Raw genomic sequence first — 24793 nt, 5'->3', positions numbered from 1 at the left:
TCTAGGGGTAAAATAGTTAATGGAAAAATCCATTCTATTTCTCTGCATGGCAATGAGTATGAAATGATCCACACTAGATGAGCAGAAGGTTCCTTCAGTACACATGCTCACACCAGTGCAATAAAGGCTCTTTTACTGCATGTAACAAGGCTTCAGCTGTCTGGCTACATCAGGGGATCTGTGGCTCCCATTGTTCCTCCTCATGAGGTTTTAGTTTGGACTACAGGGTCCTCGGGCTGTAAGGTCAAAGGGCGTCTTGGAACAGAGCTTGTCAGCAGTACTGGCTCTTCCTTTAGTGAATGATTTCCATAAAGGAATAGTTCACACAAAAATGTAAATAGTTCCAAACAAAGTCAAAGCATAACCAACTGCTGTCTCCTTTAGTTCCTAAAGGAATGCATCAGCATTTTGAACAAACTGTTTGAGTGAATGTTTCAATGACTCACTCATAAAGAAAGGGCTGTAGTGAAGTGATAATGACAAAATGACGAATGTAGTACGTCCAGATTACATTGATAATACACTCAACCATACTATATAGAATCTTTTTTTAGTGGTCGTAAAGTAATTACTTATTCAAAGTACCTACTTTTACCTGCGATTTCGGACAGTCAATTGTTTCGTTGCTGATTGAAGCAGTGTTTTGAATGAATCAGTCAAATGAATGATTCAATGACTCACTCCAAAAGAGTCACTTGTGTGTATATATATATATATATATATATATATATATATATATATATATATATATATAGGGTACAGTGGGTATGGAAAGTATTCAGACCCCCTTACATTTTTCACTCTTTGTTATATTGCAGCCATTTGCTAAAATCATTTAAAGGGATAGTTCACCCAAAAAATGAAAATTTGATGTTTATCTGACTACCCCCAGCGCATCCAAGATGTAGGTGACTTTGTTTCTTCAGTAGAACACAAATGATGATTTTTAACTGCAACCGCTGCCATCTGTCAGTCTTATAATGCGAGTCAATGGTCACACAATTTATGAGTCTATAAACATGCACAGACGAATCCAAATTAAACCCTGCGGCTCATGACGGCACATTGATGTCCTAAGACACAAAACGATTGGTATGTGTGAGAAACCGAACAGTATTTATACAAATTTTTACCTCTAATACACCACTATGTCCAACTGCATTCAGCACTCGCTTGGTGATGTCTGATCGCGCTCTGACAACGGAAGTGATGTCTAACACTCATTGAAGTATACGCGAGACATCACTTCTGTTGTCAGAGCGCGATCAGACATCACCAACCGAGTGCGGAATGCAGTTGGACATAGTGGTGTTTTAGAGGTAAAAAAATTATATAAATACTGTCTTAGGACATCAATGTGCCGTCACGAGCCGCAGGGTTTAATTTGGATTCGTTTGTGCATGTTTATTGACTCTTATAGATTGTGTGACCATTCATTCTTATTATTTGACTGACAGACGGAAACGGTTGGAGTTAAAAATCATCATTTGTGCTCTACTGAAGAAACAAAGTCACCTACATCTTGGATGCGCTGGGGGTAAACAGATAAACATCAAATTTTCATTTTTGGGTGAACTATCCCTTTAAGTTAATTTTTTTCCTCACTAATGTACACACAGCACCCCATATTGACAGAAAAACACAGAATTGTTGACATTTTTGCAGATTTATTAAAAAAGAAAAACAGAAATATCACATGGGCCTAAGTATTCAGACCCTTTGCTCAGTAGAAGCACCCTTTTGATCTAATACAGCCATGAGTCTTTTTGGGAAAGATGCAACAAGTTTTTCACACCTGGATTTGGGGATCCTCTGCCATTCCTCCTTGCAGATCCTATCCAGTTCTGTCAGGTTGGATGGTAAACGTTGGTGGACAGCCATTTTTAGGTCTCTCCAGAGATGCTCAATTGGGTTTAAGTCAGGGCTCTGGCTGGGCCATTCAAGAACAGTCACCGAGTTGTTGTGAAGCCACTCCTTCATTATTTTAGCTGTGTGCTTAGGGTCATTGTCTTGTTGGAAGGTAAACCTTCAGCCCAGTCTGAAGTCCTGAGCACTCTGGAGAAGGTTTTCGACCAGGATATCCCTGTACTTGGCCGAATTCATCTTTCCCTCGATTGCAACCAGTCGTCTTGTCCCTGCAGCTGAAAAACACCCCCACAGCATGATGCTGCCACCACCATGTTTCACTGTTGGGACTGTATTGGACAGGTGATGAGCAGTGCATGGTTTTCTCCACACATACCCCGACTGGTGGAGGGCTGCAGTGATGGTTGACTTTCTACAAATTTCTCCCATCTCCTGACTGCATCTCTGGAGCTCAGACACAGTGATCTTTGGGTTCTTCTTTACCTCTCTCACCAAGGCTCTTTCTCCCCCGATAGCTCAGTTTGGCCGGACGGCCAGCTCTAGGAAGGGTTCTGGTCGTCCCAAACGTCTTCCATTTAAGGATTATGGAGGCCACTGTGCTCTTAGGAACCTTAAGTGCAGCAGAATTTTTTTTGTAACCTTGGCCAGATCTGTGCCTTGCCACAATTCTGTCTCTGAGCTCTTCAGGCAGTTCATTTTACCTCATGATTCTCATTTGCTCTGACATGCACTGTGAGCTGTAAGATTTTATATAGACAGGTGTGTGGCTTTCCTAATCAAGTCCATTCAGTATAATCAAACACAGCTGGACTCAAATGAAGGTGTAGAACCATCTCAAGGTTGAGGAAAAAAAATGAACTTAAATGATTTTAGCAAATGGCTGCAATATAACAAAGAGTGAAAAATTTAAGGGGGTCTGAATACTTTCCGTACCCACTGTATATATATATATATATATATATATATATATATATATATATATACTATGGAAGGCCATTTCTGCCACACAAAAATGCTTTGGTAAATCATAATTATGACATATTAAGTCATGTGACTTAAAAAGTTGAAACCTAAAAATTCAGATTTTTATGCAAGTAATTTAACTTTTTATGTAATTTTTATGATTTAACACTATTATGATTCACCAAAGCCTGATTTTTATGTGGTGCAAATTGGCTTCTATAATATATAATAAATATTTAAGTGTTATTGATGACAGGCCTTTATATGGGTGAAATGTAGAAAAACTGTTGCACACTGTCCACAAGTATAAAGTTACAGGCGCATTATTTGCATTGGCTCTTACACAGAAAACACCTGGTCAGACTCTCTGTGTAGAGAGAGAAATCCATAGATAAAGCTCCGCATTTCAAAAAATTGCATAACTGCGTCCTCCGACAGATTAATATCCCTTAGGGCCAGTGACGTCATGGCAGCCATGCACTGCTGCAGTACAGCTGCCACCTTCAAATCACCCCAATGCAAATGGGGTCAGGCCCAAATGGAAACTGCTGAAACAAAAACAGAGTCAACATTCCTGTTGTGTATCTTCTATCCCCTAACAAAAATAGCAGCATTACAGCTAACAGAGTAATAATAATCATGCTTGGAAATGAAATAGAGGTGATAATTACCGCAGGATCGGCTAAAATAAGAGTGTCATGACTTGAGGGAGAGAAGTGAATATATAGTATGTACATCACTTCATTATGCCCCTCTCTCAGAGGTGTTTTTGGACCTCTAATTGTCTGTCACCTCCAGCAGGAAAAAATGGAGGTGCTAAAAACCTCTTACACAAGACCACATTAAAAGTTTTCATATGTAATCACAGTGAAAAGAAATCCTTTACTCTTCCAGATTTTTATTATTATTCTTGTTGGTAATATGGTTATTATTCTTAGAGTTTTATTATCAATTTCAAACACGCAAATATCTAAAATGAAACAAAATATAGGGATATGCTATAATGATTATATATATTTCTAAACAGAATTAAACAGTACACAGTTTTGTCAGGTGACCTAAAAATGTACAAGATGAGTCATAAATATAGTTTTTTCTTGGACTGTATTGATAAATGTGTATGCAGTATTTGCTAATTTAAATGTGTCAATGTTTTCCAGTTTTGGTTTCATGGGGTAACCAGGCCTAAACATTTTAATTATAAAAGCCAAATATATAAGAAACACACACACACATAGAGAGAGAGTTAAACTGTGTCTATAAATAATCTTAATTATGTCAGGTAACACTTAAGCAAAACATGTTCAGGTCAAAGTGTCTGAATAATTTTTAGTTCCAAATTTTTATCAATTTTACTGGTAGTCCACTGTATGAAGAATTTATTAATTGGGTATAATATGTCACAGTTTACTTTATTTTGCTATCCTCACTTACATAAATGAACTATAGTGTCCTGTATCCACTAGTATAAAAATATCAAAAATACAAAATATCAAAAATACCAAAATTGTTGGTTTGACATATATATATATATATATATATATATATATATATATATATATATATATATATATATATATATATATATATATATATATATATATATATACACACACAGTGGGTATGGAAAACTCAGCCACAGTGATCTTTGGGTTCTTCTTTACCTCTCTCACCAAGGCTCTTTCTCCCCCCTTCTCCCCCGATAGCTCAGTTTGGCCAGACGGCCAGCTCTAGGAAGGGTTTTGGTCATCCCAAACGTCTTCCATTTAAGGATTATGGAGGTCACTGTGCTCTTAGGAACCTTAAGTGCAAAAGAAATTTTTTGTAACCTTGGCCAGATCTGTGCCTTGCCACAATTCTGTCTTTGAGCTCTTCAGGCAGTTCATTTTACCTCATGATTCTCATTTGCTCTGACATGCACTGTGAGCTGTAAGGTCTTATATAGACAGGTGTGTGGCTTTCCTAATCAAGTCCAATCAGTATAATCAAACACAGCTGGACTCAAATGAAGGTGTAGAACCATCTCAAGGATGATCAGAAAAAATGGACTGCACCTGAGTTAAATATATGAGTGTCACAGCAAAGGGTCTGAATACTTTGGAGCATGTGATATTTCAGTTTTTCTTTTTTAATAAATCTGCAAAAATGTCAACAATTCTGTGTTTTTCTGTCAATATGGGGTGCTGTGTGTTCATTAATGAGGGAAAAAAATGAACTTAAATGATTTTAGCAAATGGCTGCAATATAACAAAATTTAAGGGGGTCTGAATACTTTACGTATACCCACTGTGTATATATATATATTTATACATATATTTATCTAACATTAATGACACTAAAATATAATTAATATAAATATTAATAAGAATGAGAATAGGGTGGGAGATTGAGTGCAAATACCCCTATTTTAAATGTTGACATTTTGTGATATATAACAACTAAATAAGCAAATGTTTTTATATATGTCCTATAATAACACATTGACTGATGGATCATCATCCTGTACATACTAAACTTATACCTAAATCTGTTACAATTTAAAAGCAAACGCTTGTTGTATTGCTGCAAATGAGAGGGAATAACGCTATGAAAATATGTCTAGCTTCAATCTGTCCCCGAGCTGAGGAAATACAGAATGCAGTAAGATGAATAGTGGTGTCAACTGGTGCCTGGCTATTCTCCAACCAGTCCTGTCATATGGTCCCGGTAAATGATAAGAGCTTAATAATAACTGACTTTTTGAAACGGTTGGATAAAGTTTTTCCAGTCTGTTGTCAGTGGTGTTTTCCCTCTGTCAGTGAGAGGCGGAGGGAGTGAGTGAGAGTCGGGCGCTGTGTGACGCCCCTCGCTCGCGCTCAGCTCCGCTGCAGTGACTCGGCGAAGGCAGGATCATTTTATTACACTTTCCCCTTCAGTCCGCTCAAACACATTTGACATCTGACAGCTCCCAGGACGGCCATGACGTCTCGAAGGTAAGCTGAAGGCGACATTAAAACTGCAAGAGCGGGTGCTGCTGATGGTAGGCTACTGTTACTGTATGAATGAATCGAGCACGACACACAGCAGCTCAATGAGTCGGACTCGGGCTTTACTCCAGCCTCCTGATCCTCTCTGGCCCATTATACTGTATGTGTTCGCATTGCTCAACGGTTTTGTACAGTAGAGTATTTAGGAGTAGTTTGAGTCATTTTTCATTTCGTTTATTTCAGTAGTATGTCGCTCTCGCTACCGGATATCGAATATGAATAAACAGTAGCACAAAGTCACTGTGACAGTTTCTCTCAATGCAGTTTAAACTGTGCTTTATTCGTTTATTGAGACGATTTATTAGGAGACTTATGGTAAAGACCTCTTACTGTATTTACTGTATATCATGTGCTAAAATAACAATAGTTAAAAAAACGTTAATGCCGGATCACAGAGATTTGAGATAACCGTTAGAAAATATGAACTGAAAATATCTTTAAAGCTGCAAATAAGGAGACCAAATTACCAAAATACTGAGACTATATTAATTAAAAAAATTCTTGTCTTGTCATACTATCCATGTTTAGTCATTAATCCTAGGTAGATTTCACACTGTATGGAACCCCGTTACCTAAATAACGTCCTTATTTGCATATTAATGAGGTCAATAAAACTGATTGGACAACTACAGCACGCGACATGTTTTAACAACTGTGCATCTGTATAATTGTCGCCGTGTTAATCAGCTCCGGCTGTCTTAAGACTTATGAAACACGAACAAAACAGCAGTGTCGTTATTCTACATTCTATCTAAGACATTGAGAGTAAATACAGCCCGTGAAATTTCGATAAATGTATAATAATAATGAATATTTAATAAGGTAAGCCCTGAGGCATTTTATAATTAACGTTAGATGTTGCTAAACAACTAGAGCTGGGTTTTCAATTTAGCTAGGATTAAAACGCATCTAAAAAGAAGATGGTTACTTGTGATTTGACACTGGTTTATTTCCAAAAGTTGGACATAGGCCTACGATTTCATTCAAATCTGCATTGATCTCGAGATTCATTGTGTAATGCACCTACACAAAGAACCGAAGCACACACCAGTTATTGTAAGAGTTTGCACAGGTGGCCTTGGGTAAACAATGTATGGGAACAACACTTTGCGTGGCTATATAATTGCACTATCCACTCACTTACCGTTAGCACAACATATTTCAGAATTCACTTTTGGTTACGACTTCTGCATGCTTTCATTTGTCGGAGTAGTCTGTGAGCCTTTGGCCTTTACTCTGTCTTTACATCATCTGTTATATAAATAGTTGTGCTGCCAACAATTACCATTGACTATTATTAGCATCATTAGATTATCATGGTGTCATTCTCATCACATTAAAGGAATAGTTCACCCAAACATGTAAACTCTGTCATCATTTAGGCTATTCTTCCAAACCGACATGACTTTATTTCTTCATTGAAGCTTACAAAGAATGTTAGGGAATGACAGCCTTTGAAAACTCACTTCCAAAAAGTCGTAAGGGTGAGTAAATGATGGCATATCCCTTTAAATGGTATGAAAACTGATCCCACTTAACAGTACATAATGGAGGATGAATCTGTCTAATGTGCAAAATTGAAAGAGGCCTGTATGTTTTGCCGACTTGCAGATATCTATGCTACACAAATGGGAACCTGAAAAATTATATAAATATAGGATTTGCATATATTACACTTACAAATGTTTTATTGTTTATTGTTTTATTGTTCACAAGAGGATTTGCATAGTAGAGGCTAATAAAATTACCCTGATGCTCATGCATATTTAACTCGTTGTCGTAAACAGCATTTAAACTGCTCTGGGTGGGCCAAAATAGATTTTTTTTTATTATTATTATTATTATTATCTTTATGTAATGTGGAAGACTTTTTCTTGGTCACTTAGCCCACCTGCTGCTACATTCTTTATTTGGCATTATTTTGAATTTCCTTATCTCTAGTTCATAAAGCACCTTTTGTGTATGTGTGTGTTTGTGTAAGCGTGTGAGTAAGCGTGTACAGGAAAGAGGAAAAAGGAAGAGATGGCTCACGGCGCGGTTATTTCTGTGGGGTCATGAAAATATGTGGTCATGAATTTTTGGTTGCTCGTAAATAGTTGTCTGTTGTCAAAATTTCCACACTAAGTTTCCCATGTATGCTACTGTTCAAAAGTTTAGGGTCGTGAGATGTATATAACTTTTTTTGATCAAACATACAGTAAAAACTGTAATATTGTGATGTATTATTACAATTTAAAATAATGGTTTTCTGTTTTGGTAAAGCTGAATTTTCAGCATCATTACTCCAGTCTTCAGTGTCACATGATCCTTTAGAAATCATTCTGATATGCGGATTTGCTGCTCAAGAAATATTTCTTATTATTATAAGTGTTGAAAACAGTTGTGCTGCTTAAGATTTTTGTGGAAAACGTGATACATCATTTCCAAGACTCATTGATGAATAGAATGTTTAAAAGAACAGCATTTACAGTATATGAAATAGAAATAGTAACATTATGAATGTCTTTTACTGTCACTTTAATGCATTCTTGCTGAATACACAAACACGCACACACACGAAAACACTAGACTTGCATATCTGAAAGCAGAAGGGACAGGACCGATAGCACAGAACTAAAAATTCACTGACAGGAAAACTGCCGCCAGTGTGGTGAAATGAGATAGCCTGTCCAAAATTTCCAGGAATTCTACTTGTCATGACCAAAGTTTTGTTGAGTTTTTATCACAGTCATCCATTATCTTATTGCCTTCGAAGCACCAGGATAGTTTTCCTTTGTGCTATTGATATTTATGTTAGAATTAAAATGAAAAGTGTCAAACTGAAGTCTATTACCATATGTTGTAATATGTTGTGATTTGTGGATTTCACATCATGGATTGATGATTATCGTTCTTTTTATAAATGGACCCTTAAAATCAGTCCAGCAGAGTCACTGATACTCAGCATGACCGACACAGTATTTTTTAATTCAAGGAATTATTTCATAGCAGAATAAATGAAGAATAATATCAATTGTGGGGAAAATGTAGTAAATTATATGGATGTCTTAAATTTCATGTTTCATATCAGAAATATAAATTTGTGTTATTCTACTAGACTCCCCTTTTAGAATGCGAAGCCAGGACTTGACCTCATTCCAGGAGGCTATTTCTGTTGGAAGAGTTGTTATCAGCTGTCGAGAATTTGAATATGATTGTCGACGTTAGATTTTGTTTCACGTGTCCTTGGGCTGTCTGACCCGGTGGCAAGTTAAAAAATGGCAACATATTTGTCCCTCAGTCAGGGCAGAGAGAGGCTGGCACCACATCAAGCCTTGAATGTAGCATTATAGCTATGTGTGGGGATTGATTTAACCTTACATATATGTGCTTGGGGTATTTTGTAATGGAGGCTAAAATCAATCATCTCACACTTTCCGATTCGCTGCCATAATGTCCCATATACTATATGTTCCATACTCTTACTTCCCTATAGGGCTTGGCGATATGCCCAAAAATATTATCACAGTATTTTTTTCCATATCATATGATATTGCTACATGCATGATATGCTACAGCATACTGTAGTATTAAAGGAACACTCCACTTTTTTTGAAAATAGGCTCATTTTCCAACTCCCCTAGAGTTAAACAGTTGTGTTTTACCGTTTTCGAATCCATTCAGCCATACAACTGTAATAAATACTGTAGTATACTTTAGTGTGGTGTATTGTAGTGTAATATACCCTATGGTTGTAGAAAACTTGGTACAGTATTGGGTGAAGTAATTTGTTTATATTACTATAGTTATATTTATTATATTACCACAGCAACAATAGAATTACCACAACAAATTAATTCAAGTACTCAACACCATAGTATTTACTATAAATTGCTATATGAATTTTTTCATGTGGGATGGATGAAAAAATATCTTGGTTGTATAATATCCCTTATATTATTATTATTATTACTTTGAGAAGTACATTTTTGTATACAGTAGTGGGTAACACTTTAATATACAGAACACATAGAAACCATTAACTACAACTTTTCCCTCAATAAACTCCTAATTTACTACTTATTAATAGTTAGTAAAGTAGTTGTTAAGTTTAGGTATTGGCTAGGATTAAGAATGTAGAATAAGGTCATGTAGATTAAGGCATTAATATGCTTAATTAGTACTAATAAATAGCCAATATTCTAGTAATATGCATGCTAATAAGCAACTAGAATAAAATGTTACCCAGTAGTGATATTTTTCTGTCATAATTTCTTAAGTTTAAACCGAACTTTTATTTTTACGGTTTGCTTTCCCATAAAAGTTGTTTCTTATGCTCAAATAGCGCTTAAAAAGCTTATTTTTCAGGCTCGACAAGTCAACGTGCATGTGCAGTCCTAAGCGCGAATAGTGCTGCGTTCACGTCACCTTGTATTTACGTTACCGGTATCTTGAAATGACAACACGTGACGTTATATTCGGAGCTGTTCACGTCCTTTTGGTACTTGGACTGGGAATTATGCGTTTCCATGGCACCACTATCAACCAGTGCCCAAGGAAGTCGACCAGAAGTTGAAGTCGGCCGCGTGCTGCCATCTTGTAGCAGAACTTCACTTGCGTTAGCATCCCATTGACTCCCATTCATTTTGGCGTCACTTTGACAGTGAATAACTTTACATCTGAGGCGTTTAAAGACTCCATTTGTCCATTATTTATTTCCAAAGATACACGACAATGTATAAAGGGCTCCATTACCTTCTATGTTACATTATGGCCCCGTAGAAACAGTTTTTGTAAAAATAAGCTAACGATTGCATCATAACCACTCGACTCTCTGTCGCACAGTAGAGAAATTACCGTACAGACAGGAGGAGAAGCTCGCAGGCAATCGGGGAGATTATCTTAATATGGCGTACTGGCGTTACATTTTAAAATACTATACAAACTAATTAATCAGAATACTTACTCCTGCTCACTCACGCCAAAGAACTCCCCGCTCAAGCTCGCCGTCTCTGCAAGATTAACGATGGCAGTTTGCACGCACAGCTACTAGAAGATTTACATCCGTCAGACAGGTTGCTGACGTCATCAAGCTTAGTGTGAGTCTGCGCGTCAGAAACGGAAGTGTTAAAAATCGCTAAAAATGGGCTTCACTTGACTCAATTGAGTTCCAATGGGGTCGCTGTGTCCATTTCTTTTACTGTCTATGCTATCAACACCTAAATTAATCTACAGCGGTCAGGTAGTATAGTGGCCACGTGGTACATCTGGGAGCTTTCAGAAAACTCCCAGCTTACAAGCTGTAACTACGATCTCTACGAGGACGTGAACGCTTTTTACAAGCTAGAATCTCGTAACTACAGGAATTACAAGGCCGCGTGAACGCACCTTAACACAAGACATGTCACTCTCATTGTTTTGAATGGGAGAAAGTGTAACGCGCAATATGGCGGAATAAGTCCTATTCTAAATAAGAGCCAATCGCCGACTGGTAAAGTCATCGCATCACTGCAGCGGCTGTTAGAAGTACCGGTTTCTATAGAAACAGTCAGACGCGCGCCTCCGAAATGAGGCGTAATAAGAGACGCGCATTTAGGTCTGCGCATGTGCATTAGCTTGATCTAGCATAAAAATACATTTTTTTTGTCATGATTCAAGCGTTTGGAAAAAAAATTATATGACAGTTGTTGTCAGATTTCATTGGTGATTTCAAATATGAAATTTAATCGGAAGCTTGGCAAACAGCTTTGCTTCCCCATTCAAAGAGCTGCATGATGCCAAAGACCCCTTTGTTATTCTATACTATAGTCTATAATGATGCCCAGGATGCTCGAGAGGCGTTTCAAAGATGGCCGCCGAGTGAAATGACTTGTCTTAAAGGGACTTTGGTGTGAGTCTCAGGTTTCCATGGGAACCGGAGCTTGGTTGCCAGGTTTTCACAACAAAACCCGCCCAATTTCTTCTCAAAACCATCCTAATAGCATTTCAGGGTAAAAATCGTGTTCCAGGGGGTAAAATCTGTGTTTTTGGTGGGGTTTCCTGGTAAAATTCGCATCCCAGGGGCTAAATATCATGTTATTTGGATTCGCTTCAACCCGTGGATATTAAAAACAACCCATGGCAACAGTGTAAAAGTAGCCCAATTCCATGGGAAAACCGCAGACTTGGCAACACTGGCAGTGACACAATGACTTTATCAATAAGCAATTGGCTCTTTTATTCAAAAGGCTCTTTTAGAGGCTCTTTTTCTCTCATTCATAAATAATAGAAGTGAACTGTCTTTATATATCTATAGTCTTTGGTGATATGCTGTTTAGATGAATCCATATCGAGTAAAATTGTCCAGAGCTTATCATCGTTATTGACGTAAATCTTATCGTGATCTCAATATGATTTTTTTATCGACAGTTTATCGCCCAATACTGGTTTTTGAAATAGCCTTATGTTTTTGAAAGAAGTCTCTTATGCTCACCAAACTGTTGTAAATATTATTACAATTTAAAACAACTGTTTTTTTTTATTTATTTTAATATATTTTAAAATGTAATTTATTCATGTGATGGTAAAGCTGAATTTTCAGACATACTCTAGCCTTCGGTGTCACATGATCCTTGAGAAATCATTCTAAGATGTCGATTTGGTGCTCGAGAAACATTTCTTATTCACATTATTGTTGAAAACAGTTGTGCTACTTAGTATTTTTGTGGAAACCATGATACACTACTGTTCAAAAGTTTGAGGTAAGACTTTTTTTTAAAGGCTGTCCTTGTGAATGTTCAATTCATCAAAGAATCCTGTTTTTTTTTTCAACATGTATAATAATATGAAATGCTTCAGCAGCATATTAAAATGATTTCTGACATGTGACCCTGAAGACTGGAGTAATGATGCTGAGAATTCAGCTTTTTCCACCACAGCAATAAATTACATATAATTTACAAGTTACTGTTTTTACGGTATATTTGATCAATTCTTTTAAAAACAATAAAAATAAACTGTGTGTATATATATATATAGATACACTAATTACAGGACTGTGTTTAAGAGTACCCACTATGCCACCGCTAGACTGACATGTGGTAGCATAATCAGCTTTTCTAAAAATATCAGTAACGGTACCAAAATCCAGCCAGAGAGACCCGTCTGCCCCCAATATAGATGAGAGAGGGTCTTTGAAGCTGAGTTGGGGGTACTATGTATATCGCTTTTTGTCACCAAGCCTGTCGCTTTAAATAGCCGACTGTGTTGAACTTGAGACATTATGTAAGAGGGAAGAGGCAGCTCTCTGTGTGCACGTGGGCCTGTGTGTTTCCCCTGTCAGAACACTGCTGCAGCACTTTCCGCCTGATATTGCTCACTCTCTCTCACTCTCTCTCTGGCCTACAGTGTACAACCCGTTTGTGCCCCCGAGTTATCATAAGCAAGAGTCTCTGGTGTCACTCAACAGTATGTGCCAATATGGATTATGGCCGTTCCTGTTTTAGATATCCTTTGCCTTTTTTAATCTCATTTGATTGTTGGTTTTATTATTATTAAAATAATTATATTCTTTTTATAACAATTATTTAACAGCATTCAGTGTCTGTGGTGTTCGTTCATCTTGTTAAATTTTTTTTGCCATAGTTCATTGCTATTTTTATCAGGCTGCATGCTGGACAATGGCTGTTAATTATTAAACCAGGGGAGCAAGTCCTGCATTTATTTTATTGAAGGGGAAGCTAAAAGAACAGAAGCGCTCTTCCTTTGCATTCATTAATCAGACTATTATAACACTAATGGCCTCAGATTACACTTATTGTGTCCTTATGAGATTTTATAAGGTGTAAAGGGAAGTTACAGGACAATACTTCCATTGAAAAGGGGGTGATAAAGCATTAAAGAGAATTGATAAGAATTGATAACCATTTTTCGACTTTGAAATAATGGTTTCACAGACATGGCTTAGATTAAGCCAGGACAAGCCTTAGTTCAATAAGAACATTTAAGTAGATTCTTTAAACATGCCTAAGAAAAAAAACAAAAAACATTATTACTGGTGTGCATCTTGAGACAAACTGACATATTTTAAGATATATCAGTGCTAGTGGCATTTGTGTCCCATTTTGAGATGCAGAGATGACCAGAAGTGAGTAGATTGATACTCAAAAGTGTAAACACTGACTTTTTGGCAGAAAACACTGCTATTTGTTTGAGCATCCTGGCATATCAACCAGTGGTGTGTTTTTGAGGCTGTTTGTCCAACCAATGGCAGATATTTGGGAAACATGTCATTATTATTTTTTGCAATTATGTTTGGTGGCACAGAAATGACACACTTCAGCTTTTTCTAAAGCTTAGGGTTAAACTCATAATATTTGGACTCATGATATTGTGTCCAGCTCCATTCTGGGGAAATCTGGGTGTTTTCCTGGAGCACAGGTCTGTCCTAATTCTCTCTGTCCCTTAGTGACTCATGCCAGAGTTCCTCTGTAATTATTAAAAAAAGCTTCGTAAGCAGTATTTTATTCACATGTTGTTTACTCTGTCTCTTTTAAAATCAGTCAGACATTTAGATACAGAATTACTTGGCAAGCAATTTACGGTAACATACTGTTTTCATAAGCTGGCAAGTGCACACTTAAAGTGCTTGAGCAGAGGAACAAATCTTCCTTATAGAAACTTCCACATGTGCTTCAATGTCACTTGCTGTGGTATTTATAGTAGCTTTCTCTCATTTCTCAGTATCTTTGTTTTGTTTACCACTAAAAATATTGAACCATCCTTAAAACATAAGCTTACTTGAGAATATCAAAATTGTGTAAGATATTAAGACTTGTTTTCAGAGTATGTATCTTGAATTAAATGTATTTTTCTTATGCAATTGCTAAATGTTTTCTAATTCAATTTTGTAGGATTTATGATGAAAACAAGAAAAAAAAACTTGACAAAGGGGTGAAAACCTTTTTATAGATTTTTATAGTTAAGACACTTTTATTTAAGGAAACATTATGGTGAAAAAGACATTTATATTACTAAATATTTCAAATAAATGCTGTTTAAACTTTCTGTTCATGTAAGAAAATTCCACACTTAAAGGGATAGTTCACCCAAAAATGAAAATTCTGTCATCATTTACTCACCCATCAAGTTCAAAACCTGTATGAATTACTTTCTTCTGTTGAACATAAAAGAAGATATTTTGAAGAATATGGGTAACCGAACAATTGATTTTTTTCCATATGGGAAAAAAATACTATGGAAGTCAACTGTTTGGTTACCACCATCCTTCATAATATCTTCTTTGTGTTCAGCAGGAGAAAGAAATTCATACAATTTTGGAACCACTTGAGGGTTAGGATATGATGACAGAATTTTCATTTTTGGGTGAAATATGCAGCACAACCATTTTTAACAAATAATAATAATAAATGTTTCTTGATCACCAAATCAGCATATTAGATTGATTTCTTAAAATGGCCATTGGCCACTGAAATTCTAGCTTTTCCAATAGAGGTAAAATAAAATTATATTTTATAATAATATATATAATTTTTTACTGTAATTATGATCAAATATATGCAATTTTATTTATTATTATTTTTTTATTTTTTATTTTTTTTTATTGACCCTAAACTTTTGAACGTTGGTTTATTAAAGCAAAAGTTAACTGTTTTAAGCATGTTCAGATATTTTTTTTACTGGAAAATAATACAAAATACTGATTTACTGCAATGAAAATATGATGTATGGTTTGTGTATGGTTTTTAAGTATGCTTTAGTACCTAAGTTGCTCTGAATATGATCTTGTACTGTACCATTTTCAGTTTGTTTTCTGTGTGTGTGTGTGTGTGTGTGTGTGTGTGTGTGTGTGTGTGTGTGTGTGTGTGTGTGTGTGTGTGTGTGTGTGTGTGTGTGTGTGTGTGTGTGCAGTACAGTGTCTTTTTTTCCCAAAAGCTGCCACTCTGCATTTAAACATAATGATTGCAAAGATAAAGATAAAGGGTGTAAGAGTGTGACGTGCAGCATGGCAACGCTGCGTCACGTTCAGAGAGAGAGCAAGAGAGGAAGGGGGGGCAGGAGGGATGGACAGTTGCTCAAAAGCTGATTGTGCTGGCTGCCTTTCCTATCAGGGCAGCTCACACGCATCCAAATCCCAGATTAAACACCCCCACCTCTCTTTCCAACCAGCAGCACTCCTACAAGTCCCTGCCCCCTCTCTTCCTCCTTGTGTAACTGTACCAAGCGTGGATTACCAACTCTGAAGCAAAGCAGGGGCTCTGACAGGCTCCGAACAGAATGGTGAGGTAGGAACATGAGGCATTAGTTGCTGTTATCATTTTGTATCTGGTCGATGCCATTTTCACGGCCAAATTCACATGCGGTTGCGTTACGCGTTTCTTTTGCTGTTTGTGCAGGAGTGTGTGTGTGTGCGCACTTTGCAGGATGGTTTGTGGTTTTGTTGTGGCTGTGTGTGTTGTGCTGAAGGAAAGCTCCTGGAGAGCTGCTGGGAGCTCAGTGAGGCTTAGAAGTGACCCGGAGCTGTTTGTTCCTAGGTGCAGATCCTTGCCTGAAAATCCTGCATCTGTACAGACCTGTTCGAATAATAGACCAGACCCTCCATCACGAGAATGAAATGCTAAAACAGAGCCAAAACTGAGCCTCGTCCATTTGGTGTTACTTTTTATGTGCAATCTTTATTTTTCTTATTGTGAAATTGGGAAGTTATTGTTATCTGTTCTTATAGTTTCAGAGAACATTTTTAGTGAAGAGCTGACAGCAGTTTTGGGAACTGAAAAGATAGGTTAAGAAGTCAGACTAAGCTCACTATCATTGTTTTATGAAAATACATAACAGCTTAGCTAAGATTAGTGTCACCTGCTGTTTTAGGCTAAGCAAAATGAAAATGTCATTTACTGTATGTATTTTTGGATGACCTCAAATCCCACAATTACCTACTGACATGTTTACCAAATATGGACATACATTTTCAGAAATACTTTTTTGTAGTCAGTTGCATCATGTTGCATATTCCAGTGAATTTGAAGTCTCAGCTAAGTATTCTAAAACAGAATATTCTTGCTTTAATGTTGCAAAATGATACAGAGCCCATATAGTCAGCTAATGTATGATGACGTTTATCTACACAGCACAGACCGCATTTAGTGCTATATCTTTCTTTCAGTTCTTTATGACATATAGGGCATGTTTATCATACTGGATGTTTACAAAAATATATAAATAACTCTTATGTTCGCACTGTACACTATAAACCTTCAGCTGGCAGAAAAAAATGAAATCATACCGGGTGATGATAAATTTCATAAGAGTTTGTCTTTGTAGTGACTTAAGCATGTTAAGCATATCTAAATATTTCTTTTTATATATTTTATCTTAAATATTAATAATATACCATTCTTAAACATTTCAAACAGTTTCCTTGAACAATAAATAAATGTATAAACTGACAAACAAACACAAATCACAAAATAACAAAGCAAAAAAAAACATAATTTTAGAAATATTGTAATTAAAACATACATATATTGTGTTGTTGAATATATATATATATATATATATATATATATATATATATATATATATATATATATATATATATATATATATATATTAGCATAAATTATAAGGTAATTCAAATGTTTCACTTCCAAAACCCATAATTTGTACAGTGATACACAGTGTATTTTCCTGTTAAATGTAATTTTTTTTTTCGCTGCATATGCTCACAGTTAACCTATTACAGTTCTTTTTCATTACAATTACAAACGTCTATATATATTTGTGTACAACTTTTTAGTTGCTTGGGTTTGCTTTTTTGAAAGTCATTGTCAGGAGGAAAATTGCTGACAGAAATGTCAATGAATTATTAATCCACATATATTTTAATATTTTTTTTGCTTCGGCTGCAAACTTTACAGAAGATAGGGAAGTTGGTGACCATGCATAGTGATGATGTGACAAGAGGGGAAAATATAGCCCTTTTGACAAACATAGAACCATAAGCAGTGAGTCATGATGAGGGGGAAAGAGATGCAGAACTCTCAACATCCCCTCTGAGCAATAAAACAGTGATTACTAATGCTCACAGGTAGAAGCAACACAACATCAAGAGGACTATAACACTTACCCTATGTTGAAGAACCGGAGGAAGTGAGTGATGTTTCCATGGAAAGATGGAGGGAAAAAAATGTTTAGAGTTTAAACTGACAGTATCAGGGTAAGACATGAAGTTCATTAAGACCTCTGCTTTCCATAGCATTTGAGGCATGCTGTAGAAAGTTTTGACTCAACAATAGGAATGACCCGATGGCCCGGGCCGATGTGAGCTGTGTTGTCACTAAATCTTACATTTCTTAGACGTGTACTTTTTTAATTTCAATGTCACCAAGGTAATGTTATCAAGCTGATTTAACTTATTTTCTGTGGTAATGACAGCAATATTCTGCTTTACTTTGTATTGAACCCTGAATATTCCCTTAATTCATACGTAACAGAATTTATCTCGAAATCATTGAATGACAGTATAGAATGTTGTATTATTATATTCAACACTTAGAAATTATAGGCATTATTTGAGAAATTTGGATTATTTAGCAATTTGTGTACGAAACAGTTCAAACGTTTAGGGTAAGTACGTTTTTTTTTTTTTATTATTATTAAATTGTTCATTAGTAATGGTTTTACACTGTTAAATATTTCTATTTCTTTTTTAAATGAATGCTGTTCTTTTGAATTTTCTGTTCATTAAAGGACTCACATTTTCCACAAAAATCTTAAGCAGTACAGCTGTTTTCAATATTGATAATAAAAAAAGTTTCTTGAGCATCAAATCAGAGTGATTTCTGAAGGATCATGTGATACTGAAGTCTTAAGTAATGATGCTGAAAATCAGCTTTTCCATCACATGAATAAATTACATTTTAAAATATATCAAAATAAAAATGGTAAGAAGTTTAAATTTTTATAATTTAAATTGTAATAATATTTGACAATATTACTGTTTTTACTGTATTTTGATCAAATAAATGCATTCTTGGTGAACATAAGAGACTTCTTTTGAATGGTAGTGTATATAACAGCAATTACACAATGTGGTCAGGTTCTGTCAAGATGAAAGTAAGTGACCTTTATGCGGTCACTTAAAGTGAGATTAAGACATGCGGCCTAGCAGGCAGCCACGCTCAGAAACAGCATGCAGATAAAATTACTCCTGACCCCTGACCGACCATTCACAAAGCCTTCTCACGTGAGGGAGCCGGTATACAGACGGGCTGCAGGCAGCCAGACAGCTGGGGCCCAACACTAGCCTAGATTACACATGACCTCCCATACCCCCCCCATCAACCCCAAAGGATTAGGAAATAACTTTTCGAACACAGCAAATCGTAACTGATTAGAATTGGCGCTCGCCGTGAAATTGGACACAAATATACATGTGGCTAAGCTTGCCTGATGACATCATTAGAACGGGTGGGTGAACCAAAGAGTTTGCAGAGCCTGAGATGTACGGGATACAGAAGTACATATAAAGCCCATTTTATTTGAATTTAAATGTACTGTTCAAAGGTTTAGGGTTGGTTAGATTTTTTTAATGCTTTTAAATTAAAACATTAGTTCATTTCTGTCATTAAATAATTGTAAGATCTTCGTTCATCTTTGGAATACAAATTAAGATATTTTTGATGAAATCCAAGGGTTTCTGAATCACACATAGGCAGCAACGTCATTGCACATTTTTAGGTCCAGAAAGCTAGTAAAGGCATGGTTAAAATTGTCCATGTGACTACAGGCTTAACCTTAATGTTATGAAGCGACGAGAATACAAAACAAAAATAATGGCTTTAACAATTTGAACTGTTGTCAAACGCATTTGACGTAGTGAACTCAATGCATGCTTCCATGTTGACTTCCGAACGGTGGCTCAGTATTGGCCGATGCTGGTACACGTGAGCAGCATGCATGCATATGATGCAGGAGCCGGCCAATAATGAGTCGGAGTTGTGACGTAGAACAGGGAAGCCTGCACTACGTTCACTCCGTCAACAGCGAATGACAACAGTCCAATTTGCTAAATTAAGTCGTTTTTTTTTGTTTGTTTGTTTGTTTTTGTGCACAAAAAGTACTCTCATCACTTCGTAACATTAAGGTTGAACCACTGTAGTGGCGCTGACTATTTTAACAATGTCTTAACTACCTTTCTGGACCTCAAAAGGTGCAATGACGTTCAGAACGTTCAGTGTGGTTCAGAAACCCTCGGATTTCATCAAAAATATCTTAATTTGTGTTCTGAAGATGAACGAAGGTCTTATGGGTTCTGGACAACATGAGGGTGAGTAATTAAAGACAGAAATTTCATTTTTGGGTGAACTAACTCTTTAAGTCTCTTATGCTGCATTTATTTGATCAAAAATACAGTAAAAGCTGTAAAATTGTGAAATATTATTACAATTTAAAATAATTTTTTTCTATTTTAAAGTTTTAAAATGTAATTTTAGAATTTTCAGCATCATTACTCCAGTCAGAAATCATTCTTATATGATGATTTGGTGCTCAAGAAACATTTCTTATTATTGTCAATGTTGAAAAACAGCTGTGCTGCCTCATATTTTTGTGGAAATCATGACATTTTTTTCAGGATTCTTAGATAAATAGATTTTTTTTACTTTTGTAACATCATAGATAGCTATAATGTCATTCGATCAGTTTAATTCATTTTTGCTGAATAAAAGTATTTCTTTCAAAAAACAAAAAAAATCTTATTGACCGCACACTTTTGAACAGTAGTGTATATGAAATAAAGCATAAAATGTATGAATACAGAACATTTTTGTATTAGTGATTTTTTCAGACTTTCGCACCACACTGTACCTTTAAGAGAAGCGTTAGCAAATTTTGATCATGAGATAAAGGTAAAGCTCTGTTAGCTATTGATCATCAGGACTTGATGTATTTGCTGATTATTTCATTTTGCTTTGATTTTAGGTGGTTTCATCCCAACATCACTGGGATCGAGGCAGAACACCTCCTCCTGACACGGGGCGTCCATGGCAGCTTTCTAGCGAGACCCAGCAAGAGCAACCCTGGAGATTTCACTCTCTCTGTCAGGTCGGTATGTTTACTATGCGCTTCTCCACACCTGCCTTACTGCACTTCTGCTCTTGAATTATGCTTTTTTCCACAGGACGCTTAACCCGGTCATTATGTTGTTTTGACCTGCTGTGGTTTGTGAAGTTGAGCATGAATTGCATCTCTCCTGTTAAATGTTTATCTGTGAGTTATTGATTTCTTGGAAGTGTACTTGTTTGTCTAACTGACTGTTTCCATGCTTGGCAAAGCATTAAGCTTATTTGTGTCATAGATTTCTGTCAGGGTTTGTTTCATGCTGTGAAAACTCAAGAGATCATATTATAAAATGCAAACACATTAGGGCAGAGGTCCTCAACACCGCTCCTGGGGACCCACTGTCCTGTGTGTTTTCAAGTGATCATGATGCTTTAGGTGTGTTTGACATAGGGAATATTCCCTAATATAAAAAAAACATTGGCTTTGTCTTGTAATGCATGCATATATTACATTGTGTCAGAGCATATTGAGGATTACAGCTGTATTTTTATTGGTTGCCATCCGTATTAGATTGCTTGAACGTAGATGACAGTTATAGACAGCACTTTCCCTCCCGCTCTCCAGAAATTCAGAGATTTTAAGTTGCCCCTGGGCTGGTGCTTAAGGATTACAATGTCAGCTTTTGGGGAGGTCTGTGAGCAATTGCAGCTGCTTGTCTGATGAGTGATTGGAGAGTCAACGGACAGAGAGAGAGAGAGAGAGAGAGAGAGAAGGGCTTTCATAATAGCTTTAAGATATGGAGGGCCGTGGAGCCCCAGATCCGCTGATTGTGGTTATGGTGGTTATAGACTCTCACTGTATCTAATATTCTCCAGAACTAAGGCTACTGTATGTAGCTCAACTCCAGCTGCACGTAGACTGATTTATCTGTCCAGCTGTGAAGCGATGAAGTCAGCTTGTTATGATTATGATGCATGGATATACCAGTATATAACTAAACAAGTTAATAGAGAAAGGAATTGATTAGTGTATTTTTGGACCTATGTTTTGTGCTTTTCAATGCTAAATCACTGGAATATACACACTCTATCTATGTTCTAAAACCTAGTAAAGCTACTGCCTACACACAGTAGCTGCCTTCTTAATCATCACAGAATCTCATAAGTGGAGGATTTGGAACAAACTGCATACAGTAGGCTGCTACTCGGCTGTTGCTAAGCTGACTTTGAACTTTGTTTTGATATATACTTCGGTATTGATTTAAATATAATCAACATTACTTTGCATGAACCACCATCTTAGATTTTTCAGAACATTTGCTGTACATTCTGGAATTGTCAACAACTTTTTTTGTAAAAATTACACTTGATTATTAAGATTTTTTGTGTAATAAGTTTGGTTTTGGCCCATATTCATATTTATATATAGGTCATTCCATCTCAAGAGGTCCAAAATTGTAAAGTCAGTTGCTTGACTATTTTTAATGTTCCAATTTTTTGAGTGATTGACTCTATGTATTGGTATTTTTGTCTTGCTTTATATAATTATTTTTACAATACCAATATAGAGGTAATTGCTCAAAAAATTAGGAAAATTAAAAATGGTCAAGCAACCTCTATTGGTCCAGTTGAGTTGACCCATAATTACTGCATGACACTTTAAAACACTTGATTGTTTGGTCAGTTGCATCATTTGAATATATATATTTGTATAATTACCACTAAATGTTATAATTGTCCATTATCCATAGTTTTATTTTTCTCTTTCTTCCTAAACTATAAGATATTTTCAACTCATGTCAGGGTCTTTATTACCCTGTCAAGATTTATTTCAATATCATGTATAAGTCATGATATTTGTGAATATCACAAATGCAAAGTTCTGTCATGAAACTCTAGATGGCGCAGGCTGATAGGTCCTTAACACAATCTGCTTTCAATCAAATCATTCTCTATAGGGCACAGCTGATTGGTTCCTGCAGTATCAGTAACCAATGAGCTCATTGCTCAACCTTCAAATACTGGTCAGTATTTGCTGTAGCAGTTGAAACCTTCAAATACTTGGTCAGTAGCCAATGAGCTCGCTGCCCAACCTTCAAATACTTGGTCAGTATTTGCTGTAGCAGTTGAAACCTTCAAATACTTGGTCAGTAGCCAATGAGCTTGCTGCTCAGCCTTTAAATTCTTTGTCAGTATTTGCTGTAGCAGTTGCAGTGCACTTTCAGAAACCCTCCACCTTCCCCAGCTCCACCTGTATTGATCTGCTATTGGTAATTTATGTATGCTATATTGAACAGTAGCAGCATGTTTTACTTGTTCACAGCAGTGTGTCGTGTATGTATTGGCAGTAGCAAGTCTTGTACTTGCTCTGCAACAGCAGCAGCAGTGTAGCAGATCTATTCCCCAAAAATCCAAACATATCAACATTGTCATATCCATTACCATGCCAAACACTCAGAGAGATGTCATGACAGAAATGTCATTAATAATGTAGACCCAGTAAAACAATAAATAAATAACATAATAATTTCAAATAATATTTCATAGCAAGTGTGTTTGGAATCTAGTGTGCGCATTTGTAGATAAAGAAGCATAAAACTGACCAAATACATTAGTACAAGAGTTACGCAGACATCAGCAAGCCATCTCACTGCCGTTCTGCCTCTCAGGCCTAATGTAGGCAGATGAGACCTTAATTACAAAGTTATGAGGAAAAGTCTTCCTTTAAAATGCATTATTAGATAAAGGGAGGAGTCATTTGGCCAAATGGATACCTAGGGACTCCATCGCATTATGTTCCCCTCCTCCATGCTTCTGTTTCTCTTATCTGTCTCTCACCATTTTTCCTGGGTGGAAACTATTGCTCAGCGTCTGCACTATTGTTAACCATTACGCTGCAGACAGAAAGCTGGGAGCCGAGTCAAATGAATGGCTCGCGGTGCTGTAGTGTAACATATGATGTGTCAGGGCCAGGTGAAATGTGTCAGGAGATGTTTCCTGTCTGCCTGTTATGGCTATCAGGAGTAGGCTACAGGAAGTGACCCTCTAAAACTGTTTTCACATTCACAGAGCATAGTTTGACGCATTATTTTGGATTAAACTTTCACTATGACTCTAGTAGTAACAATCAATCCAGACCCAGTGTGAAGAGAATAAAGTGAAAATGAAGTGAATGTCTACTTTATAGCATTGTTTTGTGTAACCTGAGGCAGTCTTATACAAGATTGTTTCCCAGCCAGATGTCTATTTCACAATCGACTGGTGGCAAATGTATGTCTAAACATAATTTAGACAGTCTAATGAGTTAGACTGTTGTAAACATAACTGTTCAACCCAGTCGGACCACTCTTAAGTTTGCCACGCATGCCAATGGCAGATGGATTATGAAAATGTAGATGGCATACATATTTATGCCATATACCAGCTAACAATTGCAGCTGACTCTGTTTTGTATCATTTATTAAAATTATATATATTTTTTTTTGTAAAGCATAAAAGTTTATTTATTTATATAAGACAATGTGCATTAAAGGATTAGTTCACTTTTAAATAAACTTTTCCTGATAATTTACTCACCCCCATGTCATCCGAGATGTCCATGTCTTTCTTTCTTCAGTCGAAAAGAAATTAAAGTTTTTGATGAAAACATTCCAGGATTATTCTCCTTATAGTAGACTTGAATGGGCACCAGACAGTTGAAGGTCAAAATTAGTTTCACTGCAGCTTCAAATTGTTCAGAACAATCCCAGATGAGAAATAAGGGTCTTATCTAGTGAAACCATCGCTCATTTTCTGAAAAAAATGGAAAATTATGTAAGTTTTAACCAGAAATGCTCATCTTGAACTAGCTCTCTTCTTCTTCTCTATTTGACTTCCAGCAGTGTAGACACTGCTAAGCGT

The 24793-nt window shown here is 36.3% G+C and overlaps 1 protein-coding gene across 3 annotated transcripts in view; it reads left to right on the top strand.

Moving 5' to 3' along the window:
* Positions 1–5609: 5609 nt before the first annotated feature.
* The window catches only part of ptpn11b (protein tyrosine phosphatase non-receptor type 11b), a 35341-nt gene continuing 16157 nt past the window's right edge, over positions 5610–24793 (top strand). The window contains exons 1-2 of one of the 3 annotated variants that reach the window (XM_067370631.1): positions 5610–5801; positions 20814–20936. In XM_067370631.1, coding sequence (XP_067226732.1) covers positions 5788–5801; positions 20814–20936 — 137 coding nt within the window. In that variant the 5' untranslated portion in view covers positions 5610–5787. Of the gene's footprint in view, positions 5802–15714; positions 16118–20813; positions 20937–24793 lie in introns of those variants that run through there. The other 2 variants (XM_067370629.1, XM_067370630.1) reach the window with 2 other exon arrangements.

Source organism: Chanodichthys erythropterus, chromosome 20 (genome assembly GCF_024489055.1).
Source record: "Chanodichthys erythropterus isolate Z2021 chromosome 20, ASM2448905v1, whole genome shotgun sequence".
NCBI lineage: Eukaryota > Metazoa > Chordata > Actinopteri > Cypriniformes > Xenocyprididae > Chanodichthys > Chanodichthys erythropterus.
This window is presented reverse-complemented; position numbering and strand designations above follow the sequence as displayed.